General features: G+C 37.3%; 1 protein-coding gene across 1 annotated transcript; it reads left to right on the top strand.

Annotated features, from left to right (window-relative positions):
• Nucleotides 9,170–10,664, top strand: LOC110272038. The gene is made up of 5 exons (XM_021123827.1): nt 9,170–9,232; nt 9,317–9,582; nt 9,667–9,718; nt 9,851–10,030; nt 10,428–10,664. The coding sequence occupies exons 1-5, from the start codon at nt 9,170–9,172 to the stop codon at nt 10,662–10,664; spliced, it is 798 nt and encodes a 265-aa protein (XP_020979486.1).

Raw genomic sequence — 11,186 nt, forward strand, 5'->3', positions numbered from 1 at the left:
AAATTTGAATCCTTGATAAGCTTAGACTTCCGACCTAACCTATGACAACCTATACAATTCAAAGCTAACCTAACTACCCATTCTTCACTTTTTCACATACTCATGCATTTTCTTTTCATTTCACAACACTTATGCATTGATTTTTATTGAACTTTACTTTGGGGCATTTTGTCCCCTTTTTATTTCTTTTCTTTTTTCTTTTTTTCTTTCTTCTCTATTTTTTTTCTTTTCATATGTATTTTTTCTCTTTTTGTTTTTCTCATTTTTTTCTTTTTGCAATAAAGTATATACAAAAGCATCAATGCATATAGTTTTATATTCAATTAACACATGAGTATGTACCTAATTCTCAATTATAGAAATACAAAACAAAAGAACCCTTTTTTCTCAACCAATGTCCCAAGTTTCCATCACTTGAATGACACACACACTAGCTTAAGCTAATCAAAGATCCAAATTAAGGACATTTATTATTTTTCACTTGGAGGCTTGTAATGTGCTAATATTAAGAACAAGTGGGTTAATCGTAGGCTCAAAGTTGGCTAACAAAGGTTGATAAAGGTAGGCTATTTGGGTGCGTGAGCTAATGAAACAATGGCTTCAATCATATAAGTGCATGAACACACAAAATAATGGACATAAAGAATCAAAAAATCAAATATTACAATCATAGAAAGAGAATAATGCACACAAGAAGGAAAATAAGTGGTTACAAGATGTAACCACACCATTAGGCTCAAATCTCACAAGCTTGTGTTCTTAGCTCAAAAATCATGTTCCACAAGATATAAATCAAGCAAGTTCAATGAAATATTTTTTACTCAAATCAATTGGGTTGTCAATGCCCTATAGATGATNNNTTGAGAAAATGAAACTAAAAATCCTAAAACACCTAAAAATGAAATGCAAAAGTGTTGGGATTAGAAACTTGTCACCCAAGAATGCCGACTGGTCGGACGACCTCCCCACACTTAAAAGTTTACACCGTCCTCAGTGCATTCAAAGATGAGCGAGGGGGTACGGCGACTCTCCGAGTTGCTACGCTCAGCTGGTAGGTCAACCAATTTGCTACGTGTTCTTTGTCCGCTTCTGTTTTAGCTTATAATGACTCTATCCTGAAAATAGAAGACCGGATAGTAAGAAAAATAAATGCAAAAGCAAGGAAGCATACATCGTTGGAATGAGGTAAATCACTAGAATGGACTGAGTGACCCAATGTGTGATATTAATGAAACAAGTGTGTAAGTTCTAAGATGCATGCGGTCTAGAACACACACTAACATAAAATGGCCCATGTCATAATTACACAAGAAGGAACATGCACTTCACTCATCCTAGTGTGCTTGAGATACTCTAAACTTATGGGTTAAGACAACCAAACAAGCAATAAAGAAGCATGAAAGCATTCAAGCCAAACACAACATATGGATGCATATGATTACGAAACACAATGTATTAAGATAAATGCAAAACATCCATTAAGAAATTGCCTAATCAAAGAATAGGATTCAAATCACATGGTGGCCAAATCATGCAATTCAAAAAGATTTAGCATGCTTGAAGGCAATTCTCGTTCACTTGGTATTCACAAATGTAAAGCATAAAGAATTCAAAACCAAGTAATGAATTGTAACCTCAACAAGAGAATCCAACAATGAAAATTAACAACAATGATGTTAAACTAACATCTCCTCAGTAATTAGCAGCAATTAACAGTAAACAAAATTAATAATCCAACACTTATTATTAAAACAAAAATTAAACAAAAATGAAACTAACTAGACAACTAACTAACTAAAAAAGGGTGGTTATAAATAGTGTTTGGTAATGTTGGATGAAAGGTGAGAGAAGGGAAGGAGAAAGGAGAAGGAAAGAAATAGAAGGAGGAGAAGAAAAGAAGTGTAGTGAAGGAAGGGCATCAACGCGTACGCGTAGGTGACACATGCGCGTAGGAATGGGAAGAGAGCTACCAAAGGGAAAAAGTTGGCCTGGTGTATATCAAAATTAAGAATATGAAAAGGTTGATCAAGAGATGGATTCATTCATCAATGAATTTCTATCCAAAATTGAATCACCTCCCGTTGGGCAAGATGAAGTTCTTAAAGACAACTCTAAGCCGAGTGATAAAGGGGAAAAGGTTGAAATTGAAGAAGCTTGCGAAGAGGTGGAGCTAATCAAGGAAAAGCACAAAGGAGTGGAGCTTGCAAGGCAATTGGGACCACCCCTTCCTAAGTCACCATCCTACACAACATTCAAGTGGGTAAAATTCTTATCCATAAGCTTTACTTTCTCACTTGAATATGGTTTGATTGAAAATGATGGTCAACTTAGAGCTCTTTGTGGAGTTAAAAGTAGAAGAGAGTTTTGTAGTGGTTGGAAACATCACTCTAAGTTCATGATGGGTGCATGCTCAAAGTTGTATAGTAATGATTTGTGGAGAATCAAATTGCATGGGTTCTAGGAATTTGTTTGGAAGCTTCTTTGAGAATTCTAAGGTTATGCCACCCGGATGGAATAATGATGACCAATTTAAGGACGGGTGTCAAAACAAAGTGTGGGACCCCGGATCGCACAAGGAAAATCAAATTTGGGAGCTCATGGTTTGTGAAGAACTCCATCAAAACTTGAAGATATTAAAATTGAAGAATGAAGCTTATTGGAGATTCAAGCATAGGTGGATGTTCAAGGATAGCTTCAAGCACAAGCCACCTTGAGAGGAGCTCCCCATAAGTCCAACTTAAGGACAATAAACAAAAGTGCTAGGTGGGAGACACCCCACCATGGTAAAATCTTTTCATTTTTCTCTTTTGTAAATATTGGTAATTAGTTTAAATTCTTGTTTTGATTGATTTGTTGAGTTTATTTGGTAGTCTAGGATGATAAATAAGGTTTTATGGTGTTTTGGTAGATGTTTGGAGGTTTAGAATGCTTCGATTGGTGCAAAAACATAGAAAAATTTTGAAAAATAGAGCACCATCTACGCGTACGTGCACCTCACGCGTACGCATGCATTAAGCATTTTCACCACTCCACGCACACGCGCCAGGTACGCGTACACGTGGATTGCAAGATTTCACCTCCCAGCCATTTCCCCGAGAGTTGTGCCTACACTGCGGTAGCGCTATGCCTGAGGCACAAACTAACTCACGCGTACGCGTACATGACGTGTACGCGTCACTCTCAAAATAAGCCATTGACGCGGATGCGCCATGTACGCGTACGCGTCGCGCCCATTGCACAACCATCCGCGCGCGCGCGCCATGCACGCGTACGTATGGATGCTCTTCCTTCACTACACTTCTTTTCTTCTCCTCTTTCCATTTCTTTTCCTTCTCTTTTCCTCTTCTCTTCTCCTATCCCTCATCCAACACTTCCAAACACCATTGATAACCACTTATTATAGTTAGTTAATTAGTTAATTGTTTAGTTGATTAGTTAGTTTTTGTTTAGTTTTCACTTCTTTTCTTTTTTTATTATAAGTGTTGGATTATTACTTTTGTTGATATATAGTGCTGCTTATTCCTAATTACATGCTATCTTAGCATACTTGTTTTTTATATTCATTGTTGGATTCTATTGTTGAGGTTATAATTTGCTACTTGGTTTTAAGTTCTTCATGCTTACCTTTTGAAAATACCAAGTGATGATAATCGCCTTCGAGCTTGTAACTCTTCGTGAATTGCATGTTGTAGCTAGCCACCATGTGATTTGAATCATTTCCCTCGATTAGGCGAGTTCTTGATGGATGTTGTGCATTTACCTTAATGCATCATATTTCATGATTATATGCATCCATATGGTTACGGCTTGAATGCTCTCATGCTTCTTTAACGCTTGTTTTACCTTACAAGTTTACTTAAAGCATCTCAAGCACACTAGAATGAGTAAAGTGCATGCTTCTTTTGTGACATCGCCTTTTATGCTAATGTGTGTTCTAAAAGGCGCCTAATTTAGGACTCACATCCCTACTTTCATATATGTCACACCAATTCACTCACTCAATTCTAGTGATTTGCCTCATCCCAACACTTACGCTTCCTTGCTTTTGTATTTTCCTATCTTATGGTGTTATTTTCTATTTTTCATGAATGATGCACCACAAGCAAAAACAGAAGTAGAAGAAAGAACACGCAGTAACCGGTTGACCTACAAGCTGAAGGTAGCAATCCGGGAAGTTGTCATACCCCCTTGCTCATCTTTGAATGCACCGAGGACGGTGCAAATTTTTAAGTGTGGGGAGGTCGTCTGATCGCGCTGAGTTTTTGGGTGACAAATTTCTAATCTCAACACTTTTGTATTCCATTTTAGGTTTTAGGATTTTTGTTTCATTTTCTTAATTTTTGCATATATATACACAATAAGCTTAGTCAAAATAATGAAAATTTTCAAGATTCTTATCTATAAGGAATCAATTGATTTGAGTAAAGTTTTTCATAAAACTTGCTTGAATTCATATTTTGTGAAGCATGTCTTGAGCTAAGAACACAAGCTTGTGAGTTTTGAGCCTATTGTGTGGTTACATCTTATAACTACGTATTTTCCTTCTTGTGTGCATTGCTCTCTTTCTATGATTGTGATCTTTGATTTGTTTGATTCTTTATGTCCATTATTTTGTCTATTCATGCATTTACATGATTGAGGCCATCATTTTATTTAGCTCACTTACCCAAATGGCCTTACCTTTTATCTTCTATTGTTAGCCAATTTGAGCCTACGCTTAACCCACTTGTTCTTTAAGTTAGCACATTACAAGCCTTAAAGTGAAAAACAATAAATGTCCTTATTTGGATCTTTGATCAGCTTAGACTAGTGTGTGTACCATTCAAGTGTGGAAAAACTTGGGACATTGGGTGAATAAAAGGGTAATTTTATATTTTTGTAGAAAATATTGGGAATTTGATACATGCTCATGTATTAATCAAATGTACAGACCTTATGCATTGATGTTATTGTATAATAGTTTGAAAGAAAGCAAAATGAGAAAAAAAAAAGAATCAAGCTCACTTGACCAAATATGCATCCTACCTTGACCCTAGCCCCATTACAACCAATGAAAAGACCTCATGATACTTGTACGTATGCATGAAATATTTGTTGATTGTTAGATGAAGAACAAATCTTAGAAAGCATGATTAGGAGAGAATTAAGTGAATCAACCCTAAACACTTGAGCGAATAGAGTGCAAACACATCCAGTGAGGGTTCGATTGCTCAATTACATATTTTCACCTATGATCACTCTTCATGAAAGTTTGTAAAAAGAAAAATATATTTAATAACTCAATTCAATTGTGGTTTGGCTTGGTTGATTAATACCTTTAGCCCTTGTGCTTATATTGAGCTTCTTGGGAATTGATTTATTTTGACCAAGCAATTGCATTCATGTAGATAGTTGCATATAGGTAGATTGCATTTAGTTAGTTCATTGAATAAATGCCATACCCTTACTTCATTCTTGGTTCAAGCATGAGGACATGCTTGGTTTAAGTGTGGGGAGGTTGATAAACCCCATTTGTAGGGTTTATCTTGTATTGATTTTAGGGGATTTTATGACCTTTTACCCACATTTATTTAATGAAATAGCATGGTTTTATGATTGTCTCCTAATTTGTGCTCAAGTGTGAAAACATGCTTTCTAAGCCCTAAATTAACTAAATTTAATTCACCTTTGATTCTACTAGATGCCTTGATTTGTTTGTTAAGTGATTTCAGGTTGAAAAGGATAGGAATGGATCAAAGGAGTGAAGAGGAAAGCATGCAAAGTGGAGAACACATGGAAAAGCCAAGAATTTGAGAAGCATCATCCACGCGCACGCGCACGGTACGCACACGCGTGGATCGCGAAAACTGCAAGGGATGCGCACGCGTGCTGTACGCGTATGCGTCAGTCTCCGCACGTGATTTTTTAATAGAAAACGTGTCCAGCGATTTCTGAGATCTGTGGGGCCCAGTTTACAACCAACTTTGGTGCCAAAATGCATATAAGGACCAAGGATTGAAGGGGAATGAGGATCATTCACATCTTGGGCTCAGTCACTCACATTAGGATTAGTTTAGAGTTAGCTTCTAGAGAGAGAAGCTCTCTCTTCTCTCTAGAATTAGGATTAGGATTAGGTTTAGTTCTTAGATCTAGGTTTTAATTCATGCCTTCTTCTACTTTTGCGTATCAATTCTTTGTTGTTGCAATTATCATTCTTCTATTCTTTTTTTGTAATTTCCTTTATGTTGTTTCTATGCTTTGTTATAGATCTACTCTTTCTTCTTCTACTTTTCTTTCAATTCAATTAGAGGTAATTCATAATAATTGTGTTTCTTTTGATTGTTGTTATTAATTCTTTGCAATAATTGTTGTTAGATTTCATTCTAGTTGTCAATTTACTATACTTTTCTTTTGTGCCTTCCAAGTGTTTGATGAAATGCTTGGTTGGATTTTAGTATAGATTTTGTTCCTCTTGGCCTAGATAGAGTAATTAGTGACGCTTGAATTATCTAATTTCTTTGTTGATTGACAATTAGAAGTTGCTAATTGATTTGGATACCACTAAAGCTAGTCTTTCCCTTAGGAGTTGGCTAGGACTTGTGGAATCATGTTGATTCATCCACTTGACTTTCCTCCACGGTTAGAGGTTAACTAAGTGGTAGCAATGGACAATTCTCATCACAATTGAGAAGGATAATAAAGATAGGACTTCAAATTCTCATAACCTTGCCAAGAGCATTCATAGTTGTTAGTTTATTTTCATTGCCATTTACATTTCATTTCTAATATCTCAAAAACCCCAAACATACCTCATAACCAATAACAAGGCACTTTATCGCAATTCCTAGGGAGAACGACCCGAGGTTCAATACTTCGGTTTATAGATTTTAGGGGTTTGTACTTGTGACAAACAAAATTTTTGTATGAAAGGATTATTGTTGGTTTGGAAACTATACTTTACAACGAGATTTCTTTAGAGAAATTCAAAACCACACAAAAATCCGATCATCACACGTGTACGCAAGAGGTACGCGTACGCGTGGGTTGGTGCTCTATTTTTCAAAACTTTTCATGTTTTTTGCACCAAACCAAGCATTCCAAACCTCCAAACAGCTACCAAAACACCACAAAAACCTTATTTAACATACTTAACTACCAAATAAACTCGAAAAACCAATCAAAACCTAAAATTAAACCAATTACCAATATTTACAAAAGAGAATGGCTCTTGCTCATAGTTCATTGGTGGAGGTTGTTGCCAATAAGATTGATCATATGCATATGGCTCCTCACATCTTTGATTGTCTCATCCTTGATACACATCTTCATTGTAGCCCTCATTTCCTACAACATAGTTAGAACCAAACTCATAGCCAAAGTGAGAATTCATAGTAGCAAGAGAAAATAGAAACAAAAGCTAGTAAGAAATAATGAAACAAAGTCCTAGAGCTAGCAAAAACTAACAAGCAATCCAAAAATCAAGCTATTCACAATATTCACATATACACAATAACCAATAACATAACACCATTGCAACTCCCTGGCAACGACGCCATTTTGGTGAATGGAAAATTGATGGTATAGAATTTCACAATAAATTCTCGTCGAAGTATAGTTTCTAAACCAACAAATAATCCTTTCATACAAAAGATTATTTGTCACAAGTACAAACCCCTAAAACTATAAACCGAAGTATTTAAACCTCAGGTCGTTCTCCCTAGGAATTGCAATAAAATGTTCTTGTTATTGGTCAAGAGGTATCTTTTGGGGTTTTTAGAATAAGAAACAAGAAATGTAAATGGAAAAAGAATTAAACTAACAACTAGAAAAGCTCTTGGCAAGGAATGAGAATTAGAAGTCCTATCCTAGCTATTCTTATCAATTGTGACAACAATTGTCCATTGCTCCCACTTAGTTAACCTCTAACTATGAAGGAAAGTCAAGTGGATGAATTAACTTGATTCCACAAGTCCTAGCCAAGTTCCAAGGGAAAGACTAGCTTTAGTGGCATTCAAGTCAATTAGCAACTTCTAATTATCAATCAACAAAGGAGTTTGATGACTCAAGAGTCACTAATTACTCTACCAAAGCAAAGAGGAGAAAAATCTATACTAAAACCCAACCAAGCATTTTATCAAACACTTGGAAGGAATAAAAGGAAAGTAAAATCAAATTGCAAGAAAAGTAAATCTACACTAAGGCGAATCAACAATAAAGGAAATCAAAGCATGAATTGCATTAAAAATGAAAATAGAAGAAACAAAAGTGCATCAACATAAAAGTAGAGAATTACAAGAATTAAATGCTAAACTAGAGAGAGGAGATGTAGAAGAACAAGAATTACAAGAGAAAAGGTAAATCAAAGCATAAAATTAAACTAGATCTAAGAAATCCTAATCTAAGAAATCTAGTGAGAAGAGAGAGCTGCTCTCTCTAGAAACTAACTTTCCTCCAAAACTAAACTAAAAGTAAACTAATGTGTTCAAAAGTGTGATTACCCTTTAGTCCTTGGGTTAAATAGCATCAGAGATGAGTTGGATTTGGGCCTGGGAAGCCCAGAAATCGCCCCCAGTGGATTCCCTTTAAGTGGGTCACGTGCGGATATCGAAGCGTACGCGTATAGCACGCGTACGTGTCGCTTGACAAATTGCTATCCACACATACGCATCATGTACGCGTACACGTCGCCATGCGACCTCATCGTTTCACGCGTGCGTGTCTATTGTGCATGCGCGTGGAGTGAATTTCTCCCAATCCTTGATTTTTCATGGTTTCTCCACTTTGCATGCTTTTCTCTTCATTCCTTTGCTCCATTCCTAGCCTTTTCAACCTGAGATCACTAACACACACATCAAGGAATCTAGTGGAATCAAAGGTGAATTAAAATTAGTAATTAAGGGCCTAAAAAACATGTTCTCATACTTAAGCACAAACTAGGAGACAATCATGAAACCATGCTATTTCATTGAATAAATGTGGGTAAAAGGTCATAAAATCCCCTAAATTCAGCATAGGATAAACCCTAAAAATGGAGTTTATCAGTTATTTAAAAAAAACTTAAAAAAGCTGGAGGTTTTTTGCCAAATTAACGCGCATACGTTTCGAAGAAGGGAAGCCATTGTAGAAGACTCCAAAGCAACCGGCAGTAAGAACCGTCAACAATCCAAGAAATCACAGGCGAAGTATCACAATGTCGTCGCTCACGGATTTTCGCTTCTTCAAATTCATAATCCCCAACATGGATAATCAAATTGTAAGTTTTTATTTTTTGTTCTAATCCCATAACTTCAAGACCCGCATGCAATGCCACATCATTATCGCTTTCTTAATCGTGCAGAGAATGCCGCCGACCTTCTCCAACCTTGTCCGGGAGACCATTAGCAACCCCATTGAGATAAGCACCACAAATGGTCAGTCGTGGAGCATCTCGTGGGGCGTTGAGGAGGAGCATCCGCATCGAATCGTCTTCACCGGAGGGTGGCGGGACTTTTACGGACACTACCATCTTCGAATCGGTTCCATGATGCTATTATCGTATCACCAACCAAAGTTTTTCTATGTGACCATCCATGGCACAAGTTTCTGCGAGAACAACTATGAAAGGTAACAAGATTATTTAACGGGTTTTCTGTATTCTATATGCACTCGAGTAAAGCATGTGTTTTCTGCTGTTTTACGTTGTGCCAGAAACTTGCGACACGGAAGTCTTCCAGCAATACCCGCACATGGCAACTACACAGTCTAGTTCTTCGCGATAATCCCGGTGAACGACCCTGATACACTGGTATAAACGCCAATTTCAATTCCTTTACTACCTGCAATCATCAATCCTTGTATGACACCGTGTTTTTTTTTTCACCATCCGCTACAGATGCTGGCGCCACGGTTCTTGTGGGATTATGGTCGGTCCCTACCGCGACCCCTGACGCTAACCACGCCTACAGGACATCATCATCGCGTGGGCTGGAATATGGAACCTAATGGAAAGATCGTGCTTCATGGAGGATGTGCCACTGTTAGGGAACACTTCAGCCTAAGGGATGAGTGGCTGGTACTGTTCTGTTATCACAATATTCAAAATACCATGTATGTCATGTTCTTCAACGAGCATACAATGGAAATCAACTATCTGGACCATGACGAACCGGGGAGGGAATGCACTTGTATAATCTACCGACGGCCCCCAGGACAATGCACATAGCCGATGGGTTCAGATCGACCAATCCATTCTTTGTCATGCCAATCGTACACCCCATGACATCCCGTTTACTCGTAAGTGTGCTGACAATTAACATATATGTCCTCATCGAATTACATTAGGCTGGACTATAATTGGTAATTCTATGATTTATACTATAAATGTTTACTTTTAAAGGCAACTCTTTCTGGTGCTATTGTTCTAGTCAATTATTTCATTGCACTCACTCTAAAATATGTTTCGCTTCCAGCCAAATGTCCCACCTCTGCCGGGAGTCTATGAGGATAGCCCAATTTCGATTACCAACGAGAGGGGCGCATGGACCGTTCAGTATAGGCACTATGCCGGGAGGATGAACGGATGTTTTAGAGTAGGCTGGTCTGTCCTAGCAACTGCATGCCAACTAAGACACGGCTATGTGTGTGTCTTCGAGCAGTTGGCACCGCAAGACTACCGCCTGCATATATTGAGAACTCCTGAATCCTAAACTCCTAACCACCACCCTTCACCCCCATCCAAGTACACTCGATCCATGTTGTTTTCTTGCCTCCGTTTGTGAAGTACAATGCTGCAAGCTTCATGTCAATATATTAATATCTTTAATCTATATTTTATTTTCAAGCATAAAATTCTACCTTGCCCTCATTAACCTATGCTTTAGATACTAAACATAATAATATTTTCTTTTGTTAATGTGCACATTGATGCACGGAAACTTGTCTCTCAACAAATTTCCCTCGGCAAGTATACCGAATTGTCGTCAAGTAAAAACTCACAATAGAGTGAGGTCGAATCCCACAGGGATTGATTGGTCAAGCAACTTTAATTAGAGGAATGTTCTAGTTGAGTTAAGAAAAAATTTAGTTGAGGATTTGCATAAAATTAAATCGTGAGAAAGTAAATAACAGAAAATATAAATGCTGGAAATAATGGCAGAAAGTAACTTGCAGAAAGTAAATTGCAGAATCTTAAATGGGGATTTGGGGAGATGAGTATAAAAGTAAATGGC

This window comes from Arachis ipaensis, chromosome B05, assembly GCF_000816755.2.
Source record: "Arachis ipaensis cultivar K30076 chromosome B05, Araip1.1, whole genome shotgun sequence".
In the NCBI taxonomy this organism is placed as follows: domain Eukaryota; kingdom Viridiplantae; phylum Streptophyta; class Magnoliopsida; order Fabales; family Fabaceae; genus Arachis; species Arachis ipaensis.